Source organism: Lepisosteus platostomus, chromosome 11 (genome assembly GCF_059453375.1).
Source record: "Lepisosteus platostomus isolate fLepPlt1 chromosome 11, fLepPlt1.hap1, whole genome shotgun sequence".
NCBI lineage: Eukaryota > Metazoa > Chordata > Actinopteri > Semionotiformes > Lepisosteidae > Lepisosteus > Lepisosteus platostomus.
The window spans coordinates 14,130,471-14,157,141 of record NC_142621.1 but is presented as its reverse complement, the minus strand read 5'-3'; the positions used below and the strand labels follow the sequence as shown (position 1 = coordinate 14,157,141).

The 26,671-nt window shown below is 38.0% G+C and overlaps 1 protein-coding gene across 1 annotated transcript in view; it reads left to right on the top strand.

Moving 5' to 3' along the window:
• Positions 1-26,505, top strand: part of ror1 (receptor tyrosine kinase-like orphan receptor 1) — a 113,561-nt gene extending 87,056 nt beyond the window's left edge. Inside the window, exons 5-9 of the mRNA XM_088598586.1 lie at positions 15,285-15,412; positions 16,586-16,903; positions 17,875-18,120; positions 18,831-19,033; positions 23,446-26,505. Coding sequence (XP_088454712.1) covers positions 15,285-15,412; positions 16,586-16,903; positions 17,875-18,120; positions 18,831-19,033; positions 23,446-24,873 — 2,323 coding nt within the window. The 3' untranslated portion in view covers positions 24,874-26,505. The remainder of the gene's footprint in view (positions 1-15,284; positions 15,413-16,585; positions 16,904-17,874; positions 18,121-18,830; positions 19,034-23,445) is intronic.
• Positions 26,506-26,671: the final 166 nt, after the last annotated feature.

Here is a 26,671-nt window from a genome sequence, read left to right as displayed (position 1 = left end):
TTCCAAATATTATGTGTAACATCTGTTAACAGCTCCCCTTTAGACTGCCTGGTTTATCTTTTCATATTTGTGTTTCTTGTAATGTTGTGAAAAATCCAGATATGTTAAGGTGCTAGTATTTTAATTCTGGATTCAGCAGAAAACAATATTGTGTATATTTTATTTGATTGCTCTGTTTATTAAGGCAGTTCTTTTAGCAGTTGCATACAGTAAATTACTATTCAGACTGCATATCTAGTTAAATACTTATATGACATGATATATCTTCATACTGTATATAAGCCATATATTGCAAGATATCCAATATTCAGTACCTATGACAGGAAGGAGTTTAATTACATTTCTTCACTTTAAAAGGTATCAGTTTAAATACCTGCCTTACTCAATTTTGAATGCTTAAGTATAAATTTTAGGCAAAACATGTTTAAATACAAGAAGATTTAGATTTAATAGGGAATTTTGAATCCTTATTGGATATTAAATCATTGTGGAGAAAAGGACACAGACATACTGTACCATAAGCCAATGCATCATCATAAAAGAAGATTTTTTACTTCACTTGCAATACTAGTTCTGAGCAGAAATGTTTTTCTTCCTTCTCTGCACATCAAGCCACTGTGAATGGATGGTATCTGAAAGGATTTATCACAGAATTTGTAATGTTCTGTCTAATCTATAACTAGAACTGTAGAATATGTGTAATAAAACACAAATACTCACTGGTAATCATTCTGCTTTCAAATTGTGAATATATTGAAATCTATGCAGTGCGCACCTGCAAGGTGCAGTTATGAAGAATGACAACTGCTCTGTAGCAGTTCTTCAAATGCTGGAATGGTATCTGTGTTCAATGTAATATATTTTCTATTTTTACTTGAAATAGTAGACGGTGCTTTTATGTTTTTATTTAAAAGGAGCTCTGCTAATCACGAATTTTTAGGGTTTTTTAGAATAATTAACACCATCAGTCAGAATCTTTTTATAGATCCATTATTGCCCTTAAGGGCAGCTCTGATGTACAGCAGTTGCACATTTTTATGAAATGATGTGTGACGCGGCTGTTTGCCATTTTCCAAGGAAATGTTGGAAAAGCAGGATCATAAAGATTGGCCCACTTACAGATTCAGTTTCATTTAAATTTACACTGAGCTATCTTTCTGTTTTTAAAAGCACTAATACTTTATGGCAGATCATTCCACATTTTGCAGCAGCAGGAAAATAAGTTGTTGGTTGAACTCTTTTTCTGTCAGCTTGTTACCTAGTAAATCATATCAGTTATTGATGTCTTCTCAATAAAAAGAACAAGGCTCGTTACTGTGTCTTTTGGATTGAGACCAAACAATATTTTTTTTCCAGCATACTTTGTAATCTCACAGGATACCATTCCTCCCAACATGTACTTTTGCTCATTTTTATTAGAACTTTTATAATATTATTAAATTCTTTAATTTACTAATTCGTCACAAACACATTGATACACATTGATTCTTTCATTCAGAGACCTACAGTAATTGTTAGGTAGTGCGCCAGTTTAATATTAAGAACATCAGTAGAGCATAAGAATGGTTATGAACAAGAGCCCATCCTGTCATATTGGTAGTTGCTAACTTTGCCGGATGAAATCCGTGCTTTCTTTACTCCTTGCTTAAAGAAATGATTCCTGTTCTAATGAACTTCCACAGAGTTTCCACTTGTGTCATCTGGTTCATGTTTCACTGTTCATTGGGTTAACTTTGTGGTCTTCTCTGTTCAAGCCTAAAAAGGTTTAGCTCTTTTAACCTGTCAGAGCAGGACTATCTGGTTGTTCTTCTCTGGGCTGTTTCAGAGCAGCAATATTTTTTTGCCAGTTGATGACCACAGTTGTTTTAAAGAAGGTGTTAATAATGCATTATGCAATTTGAATTCAACATTATTTCATTTCTACTCTTATAAATATGTATCCTAACATTTTGCTTGCCTTTTTATTGCTTTCCCACATTGTATAGGAGATGTAAATGGGATCTCAATATAAACAATTTAGTTTTTTCTAAAAGTTGGCCTTTCAAGTTCAGCCTTTCCCGTTTTGTATTGATAGTTCATATTTTTGCTACCTGTATACAGTAATACAGTATGTTGCACTTGTCTTCTTTAAACACTCTCTGCCAGGCACAGTATCTGCCCAGTTATGAACTTCATATAAATCTTTTTGAATTTCATTTGCTGCTGCTACATTCTAATCCTCTTATTTTTGTATTGAACAAAATATTGAACAAATTCTACACAATTATTTAGGTTTGCATAATTTCCATTAAATACAGTTATTACCTGGTTTCATTAAGTGACATAATGCTTTCATTGTGCTTCATGTGATTAATGTCATCGTCCTTATGATTACCCTAATAACCTTTATTAGATTACTCCGCACAGAGCACATGGCATGAAGGAAAATCATTATGACAGGACTCTTCATCAAGACATGAAACCGCTTGGCATTTTTATTAATCTGTCAAAACTTCAGTCCTGATCATTGACTAAGTAAACAGTTAGTGTTGGTTGACCTCAGGCCAGGTGTTAGAATTCTCTCATGGCTTCTAGGATTCTGCTTAATTGAATGCTTTATGACAGTAATAAATTTATGAAACAGCACAAGGTATATATAATTCAAAGAGAAAAGCTGCGACAGTTGTGAGTAAGCCACAGATTTCTCCAGATACCCATTTTTTAGTTCCAGCTGCACACAACATGGAAATGAAAAGAACTTAAGGCTTACTGAACCTGAAAAGACCTAGATTTCATACTGTAGGTTAACACAGTAAAACCCCCCAAAAAAGTGATGAGGGAACACATTCTTTAATAACATGAAGCTTGGGGTGGTATACACAAGGGTGTCCTAAAACACTAAAATCACCTCTTGGGAGTTTTATGTGTTGTATTATTGATACTGTTTTTTTTTATTTAAACACCTATTTGTGACATTAAGAACTTTATAAATTGTGACATAAAATAATCTTTGTGGTACAGTAGTAGTTAAACCCCCATGTCGCTATGATAACTAACGTCTCCATGCAAGCTGAAGCTGCTGACAGAGCTATCTGTACACAGTATGGGCGATTATCAGTGTCCCATGCATCCAGTTAATTAGATACTTACCTTATTATCCCTGGTATTTTCTCCAGTATTTAAATCCTGCCTCATCTCCTGCTCAGTGCTCTGTCATCCGGGTTATTCCCTTGAGTGTCCGGCATGTTCCCAAACACTGCTACCCTTTCTCTTGAGGGGTTCCCAGCCTCACGATCTTGGTGTGTATGCCAGTTTTGACCAATTGTGTACTGACCCTCGCTCGTACCTTTGACCATGCTCTCGGAGACCGTTTCTACCTCTTTGAGCATGAATTCTGCATCTTCCTTTGTTGTGTTCGAACTGTGTGTCACTGCGCCCAGCTTCCAGCACGATGCTGTCATTTTTACTTTCACCTGCCACTTGCTGATCACTCAGAGCCCCGCTCTTAGAGTCGTTCTCCCATCCTTCAGCCTCTAGGTACTAAGGTTTCCTCCCACAGTCCAAAGACATACTGGTAGGTTAAATGGCTTCTGGGAAAATTGGCCTGGTGTGAAACTGTGTGTCACTGTGTGGCCTGCGATGGACTGGTGTCCTGTCCAGGGTGTAACCTGCAACCCTGAATTGGAATGGAGCAGTTGGAATGGATGGATAGAAGTATATAATTAATACATGAAATCTTTGGACGAGGTACTTTTGGATGGTGAGCTTCATGCTGTTCTGTGTGTGTTTTCTGAGCATGAGAACAGTCAATTTATAGGATACAGTAACGTGTTTTTAATTGATTTTGAGATTCTTCCTGTCAACCCCAGCCCTTCTGCCTTGACCCCATGATTCCAACAGTTTCTGTGATGTATACATTAAAGCAACTCATTCACAGGCTAATAAATGCAATATGTTTTTTTTTTTTCATTATGGAGACCACCTGGAAATGGTACAGAGTAAAGAGAAAAGTTCTCATTTCAAATGAACAATGTGGTTCATTGTTGTGTGGAGATGTCAGTCATGCACTTAACCAGTATTGATTCACCTCACACTTCTTTACTCTTTAGAGCTGGTGTGTTGTTTCTTTTCTGGCACAGATGTTTTTACAGTCCAGAAAAAAAAAATGACATGGGAAAAAAAACTTGCTCTGTGTCCAAAAATAGCCCTTTCTGTGACAGTAATGTTCCAGAACAAGCTGGAAGCTACAGGCATCAAAAAAAAGAGGAAAGGATCTTTGACACTTTTGAGTATCTGTGCTCCTTTAACTATGGTCTGCCTTTCTGTAACCATAGCACGCTCATATAACAATTAGGGCACGAGACCTTAGGTTTGAATCTCAAAATAACACTGTTAATTTGTAAAACTCCCTTAAACAAAATATCCCAGAAAATATTGGACTTCTCCCATGATTATTGTGTTTCCATCACATAATATCATATTGTTTTAGCAAGAGTTGAATTCCTAAAAAGTAAGAAAAAAGAATAGTGAACAGTACTGAAACCATAATTTGATTACAATGTTGATTTCACAATATAACATCCAAAAATGTAAACCTCCAAGTTTTTTTTTACCAAGTTTAATCAATAATATTAAATATACAGTAAATGCTATAAAAGTATACAGTATATATATTATTATTATGGGACCTTGAAATTTGGAAGGGGGATCATTTGGCGGGTTTTTGAAAGCATTCTAAGATATGTTTTTAAGTAATACATTTCAGTATTGTTTAATATTTTCGACAGTTGGAAAAGATTAAGGTTGTTGTAGTTACTCTGTCAGATTTGTTTAACTTTTCCAAAGCCTTTCTGAAAAATGATTTTGGCCAACCTTTTGCACAGTGCATAAAAAGCCATTAGAAAATGTTTTCGTTTTTTATTCTCTCACTCCCTTAAACTGTGATAAGAGTTTGTGTTAATGCAGAACAGACTTATGCTGTGCGTGATTACTGCTCTATTGATATGATAAAGATCCTCGATTAAAGCCAGAGAAGAACTGTTGCTGTTAACATGAGAAGAATATAATGCCTTCTTGTTCTTTATGTTTAACTCATGTCTACTATTATCCTTCTAAATGGTATAAATAAAAATGTATTGAGGCTAAGATTATGTTTTTAACAAAGGCTTGACCCACAATGTAATTCATTCAAAGCCTAGAATGATTACGTACACCATAAACAACATAAAAGAATTCTGTAAAAATCAGTGAAATGTACCTTTTCTTAATAATGTTAATACAGTAATTATATTACAGATTTGGTTTGGAATTTTAGCACAAGATTATATTGAAGTGATTAAGGAGAGTTGGATAGATGCATTGAACCTGCTCTCATAAACTTACCACAATATACAAAGTAAAAAAGGAGAATTTGGCAGTTTAACATAATAAAAAACTGTTTATCAGCTTCAGGGGCACAAAGTTGTATGTGAAATAAATGAATTAATAGAACTTTTACTATGAGGTTTACAACAATTTACCATTGTAAAATGTTTTATTTTGGTTTCAGCCAAATAATGATTGAATCGCTAACCATTATAGATGAGGTGTGGCTCACATCTATAATCTTACAATGTTGAAAGAAAACAAATGCTATTTACATCTTTTACACACTCCAACATTCATAGTATTGCATTAATGTAGAGTCTTGCTTGTTTTGTTCTGTGATATACTTTGGGATGTAGAAGGGGTATTCTTCAAGAACATGTTTATTGATCTAGGAATTAATATGCAGTTTTTTTCCATAGCGAGATGGCCCATTTACATATGGTAGGCGACAACGAGGCTGGTGAATGAAATATGAGCTGTATGAACACATTTGTGTGTTTTTTTCATTGTTTTTTTTTCTTCATATGCTTTCATATTTGCAGGCAAGGCAGGATGTTTAATGTTACAACAAATGGTGGAAAATTAAAATATTTGTACAGGGAAGCATGGGACACACTTCAGATAGCACTCTTTGCCTACAAATTTTTGTGCTTCTGTGCCAACTATGATGACCTTTTTTACTTATAGGCTTTTTAAATCCCTACCTGTGATGCTCATGCTGGGACTAAGAATCCCATTTAACATCCATGGAAGACCCAGTGGCTTTTCAAACCAAGGGCTTCTCTTCCTATTTAGATTGTGGGTGTTGGTTGCTCCACAGGGAGCACATTTGCTCTTTGCTTCTTCACAGTTTTACATGAGAAATGTTGGAAAACAGAAGAAGTTCTTACAAACCTGGTGATCTTGCCATACCAGCAGCCTCAGGGCAGTTCCAATTTATGAATGATTCCAGTGTTTTGGATGCTGTAAACTAATGCAGTAACCTATTCCACATTTGTCTTACTCTAGTGGTTAAAAATGCATTTATCTTCTGTTTTGACGTTACATTTTCAATTTATTTCCTCTCAACACACTTTCTTTTCTGTGCCAGTTTGAAACATGACTTGAACTAATTTGCACTGTGAGATTTTATACGTTTCAGTGAAGATAAATCCGTAGGTTTTTTTTTTCCAAACTGGCAAGATTTTGTTTTTATTTACAGTAACATGCCTGCCAGTTACAGTAAAACAGAGAGGCAGCAGTTGGAAACTTGGTCTGCTTCTGAGAAAAGTCCCTGTAGAAACACTTAAAGCATGGGCTGCAGTTTACAAACACATTAAACTTCAATCATTGCAGGGCCATCCCATGACATTTGTTTCCATGATTGCAGGGAGTTTTATGTCTTCCAGAGGAAATATAACCAACATAAAAAAACAGATTGTCCCATTTACTCATTTAAATGTAGTGAAATGTTATCTTGGAACCTCCAAAAAGCACAACATAAAAAAAATAAATTTCTTACAGAGTTATTTGTGGCTGCAAATGTCACAGACCAAATTGTTTATTTTTCCACTAGTTCTTTCATACGTAGTGCTTCAAAAAGAGGGGAAAAGAGAGGAGGTGGTGTTGTGTCCTATACCCAGTGTGGCTCCTGAATTTTTGGGAATGACTCCATAACTACACACAATTTCACGACAGACCGAATTTTAAAACGGATTAAGAAACTTGTTCAGTAAAAGAAACCATCCGTACATGTTCTAAAGACTTCTTCTAATTCACTGTTGCAGGGAAGCCTGAGCTTGTCCCAGCAATCAACGGGAGTGAGGCATGTCAGCTCATCCAACACACGAACACACACACTCACACTAGAGCCAATTTTCCCAGAAGCCAGTTAAGCTGCCAGTATGTTTTTGGACTGTGGGAGGAAACCACCTGGAGCGAACCCATGCAAAGAAAGGGAGAACATACAGTATAAACTTCACATGGATAGTTCCCCAGGTCTGGAATTGAACCCAGGGCCCCAGCACTGCAAGGCAGCAATGCTTACTACCATAACACTGTACTGACTATAAAAGAGTTCGAGAAAACCGATTTACATGACACCACCATGTGCATAACACAATCAGTAAAATCCAACCAAATTCACTTTTTTTTCTTAGATAATAAGTACTTCTTGGCTTAAATGAGAAATTGAAAATACAAATACTCTATATTGGTGGATCTTTCATTTTCTTGTTAAATCACTTTGGCCCTGTACATGGTTCTATAGAAAATAGTGCCAATAACTATAAGTTACATATTGGTTAAAATTTGACAGAGAACAATAATGCAATGTCTGTGTTTCACATAAACAGTGTACAAAAAAATTGAGTACATCCTAGAAAAGCTGATGGTTTACACAACTGTGCTATGACTTGGTTGAATGAGAAGGAAACAGCATTTTCTTCAAATAAAGCCTGATGTCAGCTTGTACCAAAGAAGAGATCAAATCAATAGCAAAAGTCAAATGAGAAAACATGATAATGAGCTCCTGCCTTAAGTGAGTTGAAAAATGGTCATGCCGTAATTGAAGAAATCACAATGCAAAGTTGTGCTGTCCTTTGGCGCAGTAAGAGAAATGGGTCCTGTCACCATGAGGTTTCCTGTGGGTGGGCTGAGATGCAAATAAGTTAGGCTTGAGTTGAGAGTCGTTGCCAATAAAGTTGACAACATGAATACCTGTTGTCAGCCTTAGTGAAACACTGTATCATGTGACTGCCTTAGTCCAAGTGGGAAAAACTGCAGAGCAGGCACTTTAGCATGTTTGCCATGTCAAGCTTTTGGGGGAATGTAAAAGGACAAAAAATTACATTGATGGAGAATGTTTTGAAAGGATTTGTGGTACAACAATTGGTCTTCAGAATGAGGAGAGCTTGTTCCTTTTCCTACGGCCCAGATGCCAGTGAATAATGTCCATTTCACATAGTCAAGAAGAAGCCCAAGAAGTGTAAATATTCAAATGCAGAACCTCCCAAGAAGGCAGTGAGGTTCACTGGCTCCTAAACACTACATTTTTCCTTAAGTGTTTCCATGAAAAACATTGCCTGCCAAAACATTTTCTTCATTTCTCTATGTCTTCAACATTTTTCCATGTGGAAATATTTGGAAATCAAACTGTAAATATGAATGAAAGGTGTAAAGGTTAGGAGTTTTCTTTTAGTTCTAAATTAGGTCCAATAATACCAGCATGGCCAAATACCTTTATCTTCAGATCCCCGTCTATCCAGTATGTGCATTTATTGTTATGGGTTTGTTTGGTTATTCATCTTAAAGTTCTTTTTCTATTTATTAAATATATTTATTAACTTGTTCTCTTGGAATAGTTCCTTTACATATGAAGTATGTAAAGTGAAAATTATGTATCAGACTATGTTAGAGTTTTTCCTTTCATTTTTGATCTCAGATAGGTTGAGAATGTAAGAATGAGTAGCGATTTATCTTGATGTCCCTTCATTTAAGTTGGCTGCGTTTCGTTTTCCCAAAGTTGAGCCCAGAGTGTGTCTTTATTACAGTTCTCCAGCATCAGATTATTCACACACTCCAGGAAGCAGACATGGTGCCAAACATGTGTGCTTTTGTTCCTCAAGTACCAGCAGTTTGGAGTGCTGTGATTACAATCTACAGACAGTGTTGTATATCAGCATTCAAAATAAAAAGGATGCTTTCTTTCCCTCTCTCTCACATAGTACATTTAGAACATGCAAACACATAACACAAAGTTCTGAAGTATTTGATGATATTTTGTCCTGCCATCTGGGTCACAGAAACAAAAATATACTACTGCATTTTCGGTGTGATTATTCTCTCTTCTGCATATCCAGTATTGTTTAGTGCCAAGTTATGAAATGAACGGTGTTGACGCCTGAAGAAGAATCCAGAGCTGAAATGTAGTGTTTCTTTTCTTTACCTTTTATCATGGAATTAATCTTTACCTGTTCCTTTGAAATTGAGTCAATTAAGAAATGTACTTCCTGACATCTGTGAGGCCTGAACCAATAACAAAAAATGAAATTGGACATTTCACCCCTGTTCATTTTCTGTGGGTGGTTCCCTTTACGAACTATTCTTAGGTCTATTCATCGATTTACTGCCGCCTGGAGTAGACTCACATATTAAAGATCTGGCTTGATGTTTGAAAGGAAACCTTGCTTTCCATTCTAATGTAATCAGTTAACTTTGAGATACAATTTCTCAGACATAATCCTTTAATTCTTGTAGTATTTCAAGTATTTCTGGAAGAAGGCTCAATCTGTCACCTTCAGGCTTGCTTCAGGTTTGCTGTTGGGACCGGAAGTGAGATTAGAGAAAGTCCATTTTCTTACTTTACTTTAAGTTCTCTCCTACCCTTCAGTCATTCCGTCTTAAAAATTATTTTAAATTAAACACAGAAGTAGAACATGGGCCCTGTTCAGAAATGATGGAGCAGTGAGGAATTCTTACAATACTGCCGTTAAGAAGTATGACATTACCCTTGCAAAATACAGCCCAGTTTCTCCATAAATGCATTGCAGGTACTGTGTTATCAAAATGGAAGTACTTAGCACTCACTTCATCTCTCTCTGAGGAAAGGTTTGTACAACTTATGAAAGGCATCCCTCAAAGTGCACTTATTATTCCATTCTAACAGAATGATCCCTTTCACCATTGCCCACAAATAGAAACTCTAGAGCCTTTTTGCTTTATAAATGTAACTGCAGTTGCATGTCACTAAATTTAATTTCCTTGGTTGATTAAAGTGATTGTTATTTTTGAATGTCAGGGAAATATCATTATTGAGGTACTCACATTAGTAGTTAAACTGCTTCCCTGTGTTTTAATGCTGGCTTGAAAAATGAAACTTATTGTATTAAATTGATGAACATGTAACAGTCAATAGAGCCCCCAGGTGGAATTTGTTTTTAGATTTATTTTGTCTTATTCATGTCATAGAAAAGGAGCACAAATGTGCTTATTTGTAAAAGGATAAAAACATAATAGTTGAGAATTCTAAAAATCACACTGTTCTGTACAAGTGCAAAAACTTGTTTAAGTATGAAATCTAATATGTAGTCTTAAACTGCATGCTTTTTCTTTTCCGAATTTTGGATGTCTTTAATTTTAAGTAAAGCTTTTCAAAAGCCAAAAGGTTCCCGCAGAAGACAGGAAAGCAGATACCCCATCAGGAATGTAAGGCAAATTGAAAACAGGAAATTAAGAGAAACTTCTTAACTTTGGCAAAGAGTGCATTCCTTCTTGTTCACCTATGAACTCTTAAATTGAGCTTCAAACCCCTGCAAACTGTGCACAAGATTTGAAAGCATCATGAGAATTTTATTCTTGAAATTGTTTTCACAAGCTCTCAAGGCTTGGTTTCTTTTCCAGTTCAGTTATTTTTGTACATTATTTTACTTTTTACCAATCATCTTGTTGTTCGACTTGGTGGGGGGAAAAAGTCAGAATATGTTAAAAGTAAAATTGCCAATATTTAAGCAGTGCAAAATATTTTTGAAATCATGTCAAGGAACATTTTTTTTCTAAAGAGATTTTGACTTTTTTTTCCAAAAACCTATCATGGCTGAAAGTCATACTTTAATGTTGAAGCCATAGGCACTTTAATAACAGTGAGAATAGCCCAGCAGGAACAGTAACATAGTGCAAATTTCAGAGTGATTAATATGAAAAACATTCCCTGAATGGAGAATTCGGGGATGTTTATTGGTCCCAAGGGATTTTGTATTAGGTTTGGTCAATGAAATCCATTATCTCTGTGCAACAAGCATACAAAATTGATATCTTCATAGCCTAAACCTTCTGTGGGTATCTGTTTGATGTTGGTGATTCTGCCGTTGGCAGTAATTCTGCCGTTCACCAGCATGTTTACGGTCATTGCTCCTGTTTTGTTGGTGCTAATAACATAACTTTACAGCAAAACATCTCTGTCACCTACAGATAGAACTCTGCCTAATAAAAATTGATACATCTTCACTTTGGCATCCTTTTTGAAGAGTAGGCATTCTCAAGGTTCCCAGTCTGGGAAACTGGGACATCTCACAATGTCTGTGCTGCCACACTTGGTTGCTTGGTTGATCATGGCTCTCACACTTCCTCTTGTACATGTACCTGGTTGAATCACATCTGCTCCTCGTAAGAAATCCAGCTGATATAAATAGAAGACAGTCCTTGCTACTTTAGACCGCGTAAGCGAATTGGAACTTAAAACGAAAAGATGGAACAAAGAACAATAAAATTAGAAGGAGCATTAAATCAAAAGTCAATTTAAAGTCTTTTTTTATTCTATTGTGGCAATTTGAATTTGATGAATAAGTTTCAATCAGTCCAACGCAGTGAAATTGAAATGGATTTTTCCTCCTGAGCACCCCTGCCATTCTCCCATGAGATGATTCCCCACGGAGTGCAAGTCTGGCCTCTGTAAGGCTTTCAAGTTGCGAGGTGAATCCTTTTTATCAAAGCGAGATGAGAACGCACAGTGGTCGATTCCTGCCTGAACCCCAGTGTTCCTTGACTCTTCTGTAATGATAAGCACATGAGATGCATTTCTCCTGAATGGCGGGCCAATATAGATCTGGTGTGGTTTATCCTCAGTACATTAAAGGGGACTACATCATAAGTGCTCGCAGCTGCTGTTTTTATATGCAACTCTGCCAATCCCAGGTCAGGGAGATTAGAAAGCCTAAGATACCTGTAGGGCTTCTCCATAAACAGAGTGTTTTCCTTTTTGTAATCATAAAACAATCCACGATACCACGAAAATCCACGATACAAAATACCATCCAGGATTTTTGAATGACTTTGAAGCTTATGCATATACAGTATTTAATATTTTCATTGGAAACATCTGTGAAAAATGAGAAACTTGTTCTGTAGCTGAACTGGGAGTTGTCCGGAGTCGAGTGATAAGACCCACCTGGCTTGCAGTATCTAGAGACCTTTAACTACCTGTTCCCTCCCTGACTACAATCTCCATTGCATACAGATGAGACCCCCTGAAAGGGCACCAAGCGTTTTGGTCCAAATCCTGTTAGAGAAATAAAAGCTGAGGTACTCTAGGAGCAATCCATAGAAAACAAGTCTTACATGCTCCTAATGAAAAGACACGGTGTTCTGTTATGTCAAAGGCCTATAATCATTTAACTGTCTGACAGTTCTTATTAACCAATTTAAAACTATGGCTCAGAGGAGTGTCAGACTTTTATTATAATATATTGAGAAGTATGCCAATCCATCTTCCCAATGTGTGGCTGTATGTCTCTCTCAATGTTAACTTGGCACAGAACATCCCAGTAGTCCCAAGTCAAACATGTGTTTAAATATCCTGCTTCTTCCCCCTGATTCTTTATTGTTTTACCGTGACAGGATCCACAAGGATTTGTAATTCATATCCACAACGGCGCTGCCGAATCCATCCATGTGTGTGTATCCCAACTGGGATGCTTCTTTTTAACATGTTCAAATCTGCCTCCAGCAAAAATACTATTTTTTGCATCTGAACTGACCGCTGTTAGATGACTATTGTATTTGGGGAGTTTATGTATATTTTTGTTATGTTTTTATTACATTTTGTGTAGAAGATTTATGATCCAAAAGACTACAGCATGCTCTGTTAAATGTCCAAATAACTTTAATTAAAAATTCAGTTGAATATATGTGGCTAGTATGAATGAAATCTGAAGGGGGGTAGTGTCTATTGTGAAAAAGACTGGATAAACCTTACTGTGCAAATAGTGAATAGTTTTTTTGGGTCTTCTAGCTGGTAGCTCATTTCCTCAAAGCACAGACAGCAGACAGCCTTGGGTTTGGATGAGTGAAAGTAGTAATTTGCTAAAAATTGAGTAACGGTTTTGTGTGGTCTTCGTGTCATTTGAAATTGTCTTTTATTTAGTTCCACTACCTATGCCGGCTCTAGTTTTAAAGGAACATGTCCTTTAAAGAAAAGGAATAAATGAGTGCGGGTGAAGATCAGAGTTGGATTATGTTACTCTCATTTTTTAGATGTCGGTGGTGTGGAAAGAGTCTAGCAACAAACCAAGTAATAAATGGCCGTTTACTTATCATGTTCATCTCATGTTCTCAATAGGAAAACAATATTCATCTTCTAACATAGAACTATAGCCTAAAATTATAATCTCTTTTATTGTTATTTTTGTTTTGGTAACTCTTTCATTGTTGGATTCAAACAATTGGATAATTTGACCTTTAAGTTCTCTAACAAACTTTTCATAACTCATGCTGTTTTTTGTGCGCTCCATACTACTGTATAAATTTCATGACAACATAAGAGTGTCTCTGGAAAACACATTAGCTGCTCAGGGCGAGGGTGATGATTCATGGGTCTTTAATGGAGACACAACCTGCAGCTTCACAGTGAAGACGCTTGCATGCCAGACGAGTGGCGAAGTCTACAAACGTCTCCGACTCTTCATTACACCCTGTTGAACAGCATCCAACAGCTGGCAACTGCCCCTGGGGCAGGAAACTATTGGGTTACAGTGCCCAACGTTGAGCGCTATGGCAGGGGTGCGCAGTCTGTACCACTGCATTTTAATAAAGTCAAATGGGTCAAAGACGTTTTACTGTAACTTTAAAGGTTTTTCCGTCTGTGATGAGACAGATGGCAAAATGTAATAATACAAACATCTGCTTCTTATCTCCTGCCCCAGTAATATTCTGACACCCAGGCTGTGCAGCCACTCAGTTTCAGTCTGAGTGTGCCTCCATTTCCGTGTTCATGTCTGTATATTTTTTTTTAAAAGGACAGATTTGAATGTACATCAAGTTTGCTAGCAGAACTCCTAAAATTTCCTCTTGCTTGCTCCTTAAGTCAGAATTAAGATACTTATTGTTTTACCAATATTATACAAAAGATGGCGCAGAGCTTTTATATAATGAAAAATGACCTCATATCCCCTTAGTTAATGATTTTCAGTACCGTCTCGTGACAAGGAGACTGCTCAGTGCTTTATAAAAGGCTTATAACTGTTCAGTAAGGTTATATCTTTGAACGTGTTCTGGATATTATGACTTGCTGTGCACACTTGCCAACACATACTAATAGTATAAAGATTTGGTGTTCGATTATATTGTAGTTCATTTGTTTTAAATTACATGACATGCTTCCTAGAGAAAGACATTGTATGCAAATTATACTGAATTTCAAACACAAGCAGAAACAAATCTGTTTCATAATACTGTGGGGAATTGAATTTGATGAATACCCTTCACGTAATTCAACTCTGTGGATCTGTCCGTGAAATATACGGAGTTCTGTCTTTCTCTCTACATCCCTATAACTCAGTTTGCAACAAAAGTCTGCATGAAAGTTTTTTTTCCAGTGAAAACTACTGCTCCCTAGTGGCCTGTTGATAACTAGCTGTAAGTAAAAGCAGATGTTTCGCATTCGCCCAGGACTGTATAACTAAGGAATCACGCTGCCGTGCATACACACTAGGATGTATTATTTTTGTAGAATTTAACTGAAAAGAGCTTTTAATACCAATTAAGTCCAGTTAAATAATAAATAGCAGCAGGATCACTGTAAAAAGTGGACGAGTTGAAGTAAAAATGTAAGTGTAAGAAGATGTAAGAAGATCTTTTTTTTTTAATCCCAATCCACACACGTGTGAGAAGGTGGGGATGAGGGAATAAGGGATCTTATTAAGTTTCTTTACTTTTCCTTTTTATTTACTTTTTGGTATTGTATAATTATTCTCCCTTCACAAATGTCACAGTTTGTATACTCAAAACGTACTCACCGTTATGTAAATCTGACATTATATGCTTAGTATTTCAACATGAACATTTTTGACAGTATGAAACTGTAAAGGTGCTTTTATTTGTTTCTCTAGTGTTCAGTCACTGCTCAGTAGTGGTAATGGGGACAGTGTCCAGTGAATGCCCAGTGTGATCTTTATTTGCTTTCCCAGGGATGAGTACGATGAGGAAGGATTCTGTCAGCCCTACAGAGGCATCGCTTGTGCAAGGTTCATTGGCAACCGGAGTATTTTTGTGGATTCACTACAAATGCAGGGTGAAATTGAAAATCAGATAACAGGTATTTATTTATTTGGCTTTGTCTTTTGTTAAAATATTACAACATTTTATTTTTATATTCCACCTAAAATACACACATATCAACGGAAATCGGATCAGGTTGAATGTTTCTGAGGCATATTTGCAGTACTTTCAAGATTTCACCCCAATTAAAACTCAGAAGGAAAAAAATACATAATTGTCCACAATGGTTAAATGCAGATGGACTTCATCTGTTCTATACAATTAAAATCTCGTATTAACACATGCATTCTTATAGGGTATGTGTCTCTTAAAAAGCATTGACAATGACACAATGACACTGGAGTAAAGTATGAGAAATAGATCTTGATCTATTGAAACAGATGATCCACAAGACTGTGGCATGTTCTACTGTGACCATTTTGTATTGTTCCAGAATGTTACTTTTGAATTATAATAGGGAGCAGGTTCCAAAAACAGGTGTCATTTAATCCAGTATGATTTGCATAAACTAAAGTGGATTTTTTTATATCAGGCTTGCCTTTGGTTCCAAATAAAGTGCATAAATCTTGTTTTCTATCTTTGTTGACACAGCTTGTTTAATATGCAATATTTTAAAATTAATTTACTCTCAAGGCATACTCTAAAATCATGATCACAAAGTGCTACATCTGTTAAAGGTCCAGTATATCTTCAGGAAACATGTCTTTGGCAGCCAGAGTATTCTCTTCTGCCTCTGTCCTAAAGTTCTATAAAATATAAAATACTTGACAGGGACAAGGTCTATACTGTCATTTGAAGTTTAATAACCAATGCAGTATAATGTCTTAGTAGCCAACAAAAGGCAGTGAAGGAAATAGTCTGGGAAAATTTGATATTTCATTGATGGCAGTAAAATTATTGCGAACTTACACTTAATTGCATTACTGTGCTATACTGTATGTGCTGCATCTGAAGCTTTAGAAATAAAAAGACAGTTTTGTCTGCTGTGACTAATGTACCCGAGGAAAGATGTCTGAAATAGAGAAGTTGGAATTGGAGAGTGTGGAGTGTGGAGTGTGGAATTTGAGACGGAAGCTAGGGTACTTATTGTGATTTAATATATATAATAAGTTTTTATTACAAATGGTCAAAAAAGTTGAGTTTTTTACTGAGGAAATAGAGACCTCTGTTGGTTTTCAGAGCGGCTTTGATTTTTTTTTCCTTTTCTTAGCGGCTTTCACGATGATCGGCACCTCCAGCCATCTGTCAGACAGGTGCTCCCAGTTCGCCATTCCCTCCCTCTGCCACTTCGCCTTCCCCTTCTGCGACAGGACATCCGGAGTGGACAAGCCCCGCGACCTGTGCAAGGATGAGTGCGAGATCCTGGAAAACGACCTCTGCAAGACGGAGTACATCATCGCCAGATCCAACCCCGTCATTCTCAAGAGGCTCAAGCTGCCCAACTGCGACGACCTTCCTGCCTCCGACAGCCGCGAAGCAGCCAATTGCATGAGGATTGGGATCCCCATGGCGGAGCCCATTAATAAGAGTAAGACCAGGAGAAGTGGATTGTCCATTGCTGTGTGCCAGTGGTGGTCCTTCCTCTGAAAGCTTTTTGAAATGATTGCCCTTTCTCTTTGTCTCCCTCCCATCTCTAGCTGACAGCTGTTATTAAAGTACTTATAATTAATAATAATAATTCCTTACACTTATATAGCACTTTTCTGGACACTCCACTCAAAGCGCTTTACAGGTTATTGGGACACCCCTCCACCACCACCAATGTGCAGCCCCACCTGAATGATGCGTCTGCAGCCTGGGTTCATGAGCAGCTCAGCCAGTAAAGGCGCAGGTGTAGAGAGCAGTTTGAGATCTGTGATCCAGATGTCACTGGTTCAAAGTGACCGACTGTAACTGACAGTGCTACAAAACGGGCTCAGCGATGCTGGGGGCAGGGCTGGAATGACCTGCCCAGGGCTCCTTCACTGCCTAGTGATCCTGGTGTCTACACGTTTACGGTGGACACAAATCTCCTCAAACCCCTCCTGAACCTCCTGTATGTGGCTGCTGTGCAGCTCGTAGCTTGTCAAAAGAGGAATGGCTCAATGGAGCAGACATATACGGTACTTTATTATTTTTCCCTTTTGGGTCCAGGGATCATTTCTGTATGCCAAGACAGAAAGTCGCAGTTAGCGAACCCAAATTGAACAGGTATAAAAAAAGCAATTGCCAATTCTAATTTTTCTGAAAAGGAAAAAAGAAATCTGTAAATTTGACTGCTACAAAATTGTCTGGAGAAGGGTTTAAGGAGTCATTGTTTCTAATATTAACGTTGTCTGTCAATTTTTCCTTTTTTTATTGTATTCCTTTTACAAACTGTTCGTCTCTTTGCCAAGCAGTCGTTAAATTGATATGCCTTTGTGCACATCTGGCACATCTGTACTTGAAGTAGTTTGAAATGGGTTTCTCACAGGGTTGTACAGCTGTTCTGAAGGAGACTGTGCTGTCTGACTTTTCTAGATCACAAGTGCTACAACAGCTCTGGTGTTGAGTATCGGGGGACCGTCAGTGTTACCAAGTCAGGTCTGCAGTGCCAGCCCTGGAACTCCCAGTACCCCCACAGCCACACCTTTTTAGCAGTGAGGTACCCAGAGTTGAATGGGGGGCACTCGTACTGCCGGAACCCTGGCAGCCAGCATGAGGGTCCCTGGTGCTTCACCCTAGACGACTCTGTCAGGATGGAGCTGTGTGAAATCCCAGTCTGTGGTGAGAACTACATATTAATCAGAATTCCACTCAGTATTTGCTTATGTAAACCATAAACCGTCTGCACCGAATTTTATTGTCAGAAAAGCCTTATACAACTCGTAAAGGGATATCAAATGTGATCATTGTTCAGCTTTTCACTGCCACATGAGAGCTGAATTATTTAATTCTAAGTACTGTTGGTCAGCTTTGATTGTTTCCTTGTCCTACATTGTTTCTTTGGAAATGTAAAGTTCCTGCATTTTATTTTGTCTTATGTTAAAGGAGGCCTAATTAACCTGCATTTATGAATTAAAAAAATAACACTGTCATTCCACACTACAATTACTTGGTTTCCAAATAATTTCCAAAGTTCAACTACATGGAACAGAAAGATATTTTTCTAGGTAATTTATATATTTTTTAAAATAAAAGAAAGCAATAAAAATGGTGCCCGGACCTCTTTTATCTCTCCTGGGGGGCACATAAATAAAATATTTAGCACTATATTTAATTTACACCTATTCCTTCCTCAAAAAAGCCACAGTGAAGAGGTTGTAAAGTGCCAGACAATTCTTTTGGGGTACTAATTTAAGAGTCCCTGTGGGCAGTTATAACAGTCTAAAATTTGTCTGTTTAATTGTGTAATGTGAGGATTTTTTTTTTCGTTTTACAAACATGTGGGGAGAGTGTCTTTAAACAAGAGAAGGCATTATCTTTTCATCCTCCAGACTTCAAGGAGAGCAGTAAGATGGGGATCCTCTACATCCTGGTGCCGAGCGTGGCCATTCCTTTGGCCATAGCCCTGCTGTTCTTCTTCATCTGCGTCTGCCGCAACAACCAGAAGACCTCCCGGCCCCCGGCCCAGAGGCAGCCCAAACCAGTACGCGGCCAGAACGTTGAGATGTCCATGCTGAATACGTATAAGCCTAAGGTTAGTGACTGTAGCACAGCCCGTGTAAAAATGTACCATCTTCTTGGCCTGGATGTATATAAGAACGGCCTAAGAACTTCTGATTTCATCGTATTCTGTGGTATGAAAGGCCCCAACTTCAATATGGTTCCTCACAGGGCCGAAGTGAGCATTGAAAAACTCACAATGGCTTGATAATCCAATGGAGACATCTTTTTACCGCAGCAAACCCCGTAAGTTGCCCTATTCCAACTAACCTCATGACGCCCTTTTTATACCAATCATTCCTTTAATCACACCCATATGAGAATTCACCTTCTAACTCTTCACCAATTTTCCAATTAACTAATTGTCCCCCAGAGTGTCTATTTAGAGAAATTTAATGGCCTAAAGTGGCATGACAGCTGTAAATGTTAGTCTATCCTGACCCGGCCTGCTGCACATCGCAATGTAACTGCAGAACACATGAGATGGTAAACAAGGAGAGCTGAACTCTTGTATGTGTTACTTTATAGTTGTTGTAAGCCAGCTGTGCCTGTGCTTCAAATTAAGGTTTATGGTCATCTCTTAGACTTTCATGGTCCAAATGCTGGCATTTTTCGGACACTGATTTTTCTATGCTTTACGGCTTGAGATGCAGCAGGCAAGTACATCATGTCCCTATCAGCTCAGTGCAGTGAGTGGCAGTCTGTGGTCATCACGTTTAGTTTTATCTAATACACAGTGGTCAGAAATGAATATAAATGATGTGCTGTTTAGTCTAAACTTTCAGTCCCAGCATCAGGAACTCTCAGGTGGCACAAAATCAGGGAAAAGCAAGCACTTTAACTCGCAGTAAACAAACAGCATTAAAAGTACAATAGGCTATTAATTCCTCTTTTTTCCCTCTCCTTTAATTTACACTGCGTTTGTTTTGTCTTTGAACATTTTAACTGTTTTTCTTAGGTTGCTTTCCTTTGTGTTCAAATTGAGCTGTTCGTAGCTTTTTGAAAACTTCTCATATCCTTTACTTCTTGATGCAGACATCCAGCATAAAGCAAAGTTTGCCACCACATGGAAGTCATTTGCCAAAAGCCCAGGAATCTTGGTGTGGTGGTGTTCTTATTATTTTGCATTCTTCTGGTACAACGCGGCATTCTCTGGATAGTATATAATTCCCCATTGCTTTGACAAACCAAACCACCACAAACCCTGTGGTATTCTGACTTCTGAAGTAACATTGTTGTACACTTTCATCGACTTTCCAAAACAAACAGTGTGGAAGTCAGTTTTAAAAACGGCATCCGAAGAAAGCACAGGAGATGGTGTTGTGTATCTGAAGTTGTGAAAGCTCTGTCTGAAGCTCGAGGTTTGTTCTGCTTGCTGTGTGGCCATGCTGAGGAGCTGATTTCTGGCCTCCAGATCTCCATCGGTCAGGTCACAGACCTTTAGGAGTAGGGAGAGGAAGGGGGACTTTCTTCAGGAGTCAATCAAAATCTATTTATAATAAGCTCTGTTCTTTTTATCGACAAAACCATAGCCAGCATCACAATGACATCTTTTGTGTGTTTCCTGGTGTCTCTATGATCCTATAGAGATCTCTGTTTTCCTTACAATAGACTCAAGTCCGTACTCATTGCATATATTTCTCATTTGCACAAATATTATAATTGTGGTGTTTCTGTCCATAGGGTTATGCTGTTAATTTCAGTATCCTTTGCCCTTTGCCTATCTCTCACTGGCTGGTTACTTTCTAACTATTTTTTATTTTTATTTTTGGCCAGCACATGCATGAAAAATAACTCAATGTCTATAATGCACATATTCTGAGTTTAAAAATAGTCTACTATTTGTCCTTCTTTTGTAGTATTTCTTAAAAGAAGAGTAATTTTCTGTATTATTCTAGCCTAAGTAAATATATGTTTTAGGAATGGGCATACCACAACAAGGAAGTAGCTGAGAGGTTATATGCAGTATCCAAGATGTGTAAGAGATGACTCTTGAACATTTAGTGAGGGAATGTGTCTTTCTGTCCTTAGGACACTTCGTCTGAGGCACGTTTTTTTACACTACAAGATTTAACTGTTTTCTAAGATTCATCAAATGTCACTGCTGATCAGTCTTCCTCTAATGTACATTACAAGATAATCAGGAACGAGACAGAAGCTGGGAAATGTTTTCCATGACATTGAGTTTACATTGGCCAGTAGCACTGTGCATCCTTCAAAAAACAATTTACACTGGGTACAGCACAGAATTGTCAAACAACAAGCTTGCAGATTTATGGCCTCTAGCTTAGACATCTATTTAATTTCTGCATACTTATGGCCCTGGGTATGTTCCCAGTGTCACTGCGAACAAGCCCAATCCTGTTATAGGTCATAGAGGGGTCACTGTTTATGACAAGTATTTTGTAAACCATGAGGAAGATTGAACTGAGCTTTGGCTTCAAGGATCTTCTGTAACATAAAACATCTGTCCTTTTTGCAATAACACTGATTTCCGCTTGCTTCCCCACAGACTGTGGCTTCTGTCAGGAATTTCATTTTTTCATTTTGTGTTATTGGGGTTTCTCATCCTCTCTGACCTTTCATCTCTTGTTCAGAACTAGCCCTTTAGTCTGTAACCACACCGAGTGTATTTTGGTAACTAAGCAGTTTTATCTACCTGAAACGTATCATAATGGTAAACAAAAAAAAGGGCAGTAACAAACTTACTGTATCAGATCTCTTCCAAACAGTCCAAGAGAAAGAATAACAAAATTTTTGTATAATTCATTGCACAACAGTATTCTCCCTCTATACACAAAATGTTTATATGACAAAAATGTCGAGTCTGTGAGTTTATGCAAATTTACATCCTCTGGTAAATTTAATCTACAATTTAACTCACCTCAGTGTTCACATTGAATAAGACTTTTTTCTTATAAGATTTTATTTAGTCAAAGTAAGATCTGCTTAAGGTTGTTTTAATGGTTATTGGCTAAAGGAGCTGAATAATTAATAATCTTGTGAGATAGAACCACAACTGTAGTGATACAAGTAGGAAAAAAGGCTAATGTCTACATAATTCAAAGAGTGACATGTAAGTTTTATCTTTATTTTGTGTATAGGTAGTGTTTGTCCTAAGGGGTCATTCCACTCTAGGTTTGAAAGCTATAATTAAATAATTCAGTATTTTATGACTGGTCAAAGGTCAAACTGATTCTGATTAACCATCGAGGAGCGCAGTGCAAACAATGAGTATGACCAGAAGGGTCAAAGTACATTTCTCTGAAGATTTACAAGGAAGGATAACTTGAAATTTTATCCTCTGAAAATATATTCATTCCAACAACAAATGCAGTAATTCAAGTTTGCTTCATGGAATGCTATTTTAACTTCTTTAGCTTTTATGCAGTTCAGAAGTTCAATGGTTCCATAAAAAGTGAGGTGCAATAAAAGTACTATAGTTGTGCTATTGGAAACTTTTTTTGTTTCAAAACTGTAACAGATCTGCACTTATTCTCTGCTTACTGCTGGGGTCTACAGTTAAAACAAATGGTTTGACTCAATACTTAACTGACTATTAACTGACAATGCTATTTGGAGATTGCAAGCGTCTGGTACCACCTACTGGTGCTTGCATGTAATTTCAGTTTAAAGTAAAATGTTCCAGGGTTAATTTACCAGAGGATATATATTTGCAGAAACGCAAAGACTCCATATTTTTATCATATAAATATTTTGTGCATAGCTAATCCCCCTACACCTGGGAGCTTCATACTAAAAACTGTATAAATGTCAGAGAGCGTCAAGGCAAATCACAAATGTTATTAATTTGGTGGTTTTAATTGCTATATATAGATACACTGGTTTAAATAAATGAGCTATATTTTTATGTAGGTTATAATCAACATTTTTGTATTTAGGAGCCTGTATAGTACCTACCAATTATAATTAAATACATTATGTTGCATTTACAGATGGTCATGAAGTGCTAAACTGAATTGCTAGATCAAAATTATTATTATTATTATTATTATTATTATTATTACATGTTGTTGTTGTTGTTATAGCTTTTCTGGACACTCCACTAAAAACATTTTCCTCTCAATTGTGTGCTACAAAGAAAAGATGGATTGTGACTTACTTTTGAAGTTGATTTTTTTAAATCTGCATTCAAAACAGCGATCTCGTCTGTTATTTTCTTTTACACGAATTCACCCTCTGAATCAGACCGCTAATACTGTGTTCCTTGTGACGAGGAAATTCTCAATAGTTGCTTTTGAGGCTATAAGAAGCATCTGTTGACTGTTGAGGCTTGAAATGCTAGCACTAAGCAAGCTCAGAATCTGAAAATTAGCTGTATAATAATATTAATTATTATTAGTAGTATTATTATGATAAGTGGTATCTGTGTTTGTTTCTGTGCTCGCTGGTCACACCGCTCTGTTCTTCTCTCTCTTCCTTTAGAGCAAAGCCAAGGAGTTGCCCCTGTCAGCCGTACGCTTCATGGAGGAGCTTGGCGAGTGTGCCTTTGGGAAGATCTACAAGGGACACCTCTACCTACCCGGTATGGACCACGCCCAGCTGGTCGCCATTAAGACCCTGAAGGACTATTCCAACCCCCAGCTGTGGGGCGAGTTCCAGCAGGAGGCCTCCCTCATGTCAGAGCTTCACCACCACAACATGGTGTGCCTTCTGGGTGTGGTGACGCAGGAGCAGCCCATTTGCATGCTCTTTGAGTTCTTGAACCAGGGCGACCTGCACGAGTTCCTCATCATGCGTTCCCCCCACTCGGACGTGGGCTGCAGCAGCGACGAAGACGGCACTGTCAGGTCCAGCCTAGACCACGGGGACTTCCTGCACGTGGCCATCCAGATCGCGGCAGGCATGGAGTACCTGGCCAGCCACTTCTTTGTCCACAAAGACCTGGCCGCTCGCAACATCCTGGTCGGGGAGCAGCTCCAAGTCAAGATCTCCGACCTTGGCCTGTCGCGGGAAATCTATGCCTCGGATTATTACAGAGTCCAGCCCAAGTCTCTCTTGCCCATCCGGTGGATGCCACCGGAGGCCATTGTGTATGGGAAGTTTTCCACGGACTCGGACATTTGGTCCTTCGGTGTCGTTCTGTGGGAGATATTCAGCTTTGGCCTGCAGCCCTATTATGGCTTCAGCAACCAGGAAGTGATCGAGATGGTGAGGAAACGGCAGCTGCTACCCTGCCCAGAGGACTGCCCCCCCAGGATGTATGGCCTGATGACAGAATGCTGGCAGGAGAACCCCTCAAGGAGGCCACGGTTCAAGGACATCCACACCCGGATGAGAACCTGGGAGGGCATCTCCAGCCACGCCAGCTCCACCACGCCCTCCGGTGGAAACGCCACAACGCAGACCACCTCCCTGAGCGCCAGCCCAGTGAGCAACCTCAGCAATCCCCGCTACGCCAACTACATTCACATTCCGCAGGGGATACCACAGGGTCAGATTGCAGGATTCATGACGGCCCAGATGCCTCAGAATCAGAGATTCATCCCGGTAAACGGGTACCCCATTCCAACTGGCTATGCCGCCTTTCCCGCTGCCCATTTCCAGCCCCAGGGCCCACCGCGGGTTATCCAGCATTGTCCACCCCCCAAGAGCCGTTCCCCCAGCAGCGCCAGTGGCTCCACCAGCACGGGTCATGTGACAAGCGTGCCCTCCACAGGGTCCAATCACGACGCAAACACGCCCTTGCTGGCCCACTGTATGACCCTTTCCAATCTCCCTAGTGGGGCTGCTGTGCCTGTATTTGGACACATAAATCAAAAGCCTATACCAATAGACCCTACACAGGCTACTTTGTTATCGGACTCAAATAGACACATGTACAGCGAATCTGTAATTACTGCAGATCTGTAAACAGTCTCTTTATTTTTTTAATTCGTATTATTATTTTAACTTTCATGTGTAAATATATAAACCTGAATGACATGTAAAGATTTATATTCAGAAATGTTTTATAATGAAAGACGTTTTTTTTTTCCTAAAGCCTGTCTAATAGTGTCCTCGCAGACATCACCAGCGCCCTTCACAGTTTCGCTGTGAATAAACAACACCAGGTGCTAGCTTTTTGCTTGAAACTGTCTCCTGAACAAGACTATCAGCTGTTACAGCCTAAACGTTTCACATCTTTAAAAGCGATTTCGTTGTGAAAAACTAACTAGAAAATCATGGTGGTGTTTCCCCAGTACCACTGGTCTTACTGTTAGATCTTTTTGTGTCACCTGATTCCTGTTATTCTTTCTGCATCAATTTGTATATTTCACACATTTTCACTGTTGCAACTGTTGCAGGAATTCTTAAAAGACAACTGCAAGGTTGTTGCCAAAAAGCATACAAGAGAAAACAATTTTGATCACTATTATTGATCCAATAGAGATACCAGTGCCTTTTCTAATCTTGAGATTTGAATAGTCAGCTCACAGACCATTTTACTGGAAATGGCGGTTCACATATTTAACAAAATCTACGCAAATTCTGGAACACATATTGTTGTGTTGCGGGAAACACACCAACGTAATGATTTTGTTTTAAATCTTAACCTTTACCTTAATGAGGTAAAGTCCTCATAACTGTAATGTCAATAAGCTATTCCTCTCTTTCTTTCACTACCAGCCTCTTTTTCTCAGCTATGCAACATATAGGCATAATACTGGCAGTCTTGTCTTTCAATTGGTGCTTAATGATTACTGTTAATGAAGAAAAGTGGGTCTAACAGTTCTGTATAAAAAGTGTGATTCATTAGAATTTCATAGTCTATAATATAATGAATGTTCTTTGTCAATAGCTGTATTGCCTTAAGCAGAATACAGGGAGATTGCTGAAGTATTGAACTATATTTAGGTTAAATCCTTTATACGTTTATTTTCAAAGGATTTACATAAGCAGCTGTATTTCATTCTTTGAATATATTTGTTGCTATGCAACTATTTAACACAAAAAACACCCAAAATCCATTTGTATAGAAGACAATCACTTGTACAGTGCAGTTCATCAGGGTACAATATTAAACTGAAGAAAAGAACATTAAAAACCTGCTGTGGTCAACAAGCTGTCTCTGGGATTTGTTTTTTTACAGTGATTCCAAGTTACTTCAATGGGATAAAACATGTTTAAAAAGTCCAGGGCAGTCGATCCAGTTTGTTAGAAATTCTTCTCTTTGAAGTTTTTGAAAACAGTTTTTACCTACCTAGGTATCTGCAGTTTTATACAGGTATCCTCTGCTTTTTAATAGAAATGTACTCCAGTTAAAACCACTTTTAACAGAAGACTGTGAATCTAGTGCCAGATGTTTTGTGCCTTTGCAAAATGTTTTAATTATACTGTATTTTTAGAAACAGTCTTTTGTAGTATCTTATAGAATTCAGTTTGCTGATACTTACAAAAAGGTTTACAACATCCAGATTGTATTGAACAAGAGGCCTTTTTTGTATTTGTGAGATCTTTGCACAATTTTTTTTGTACGGCAAAAAAATAAATAAATAACATCGCTGTTGTGTTTTTCCTGTTATTTTTGGCCATTAATACTGTGTGCAGGCTTCCAGATCATATAGATCATTGTCATTTCTCAGGTGAGAAATGTATTGTAGTACACACTTCAGGTGAGAAGTTGATTGTAGTAGACACTTCAGGTGAGAAGTTGATTGTAGTGCATATA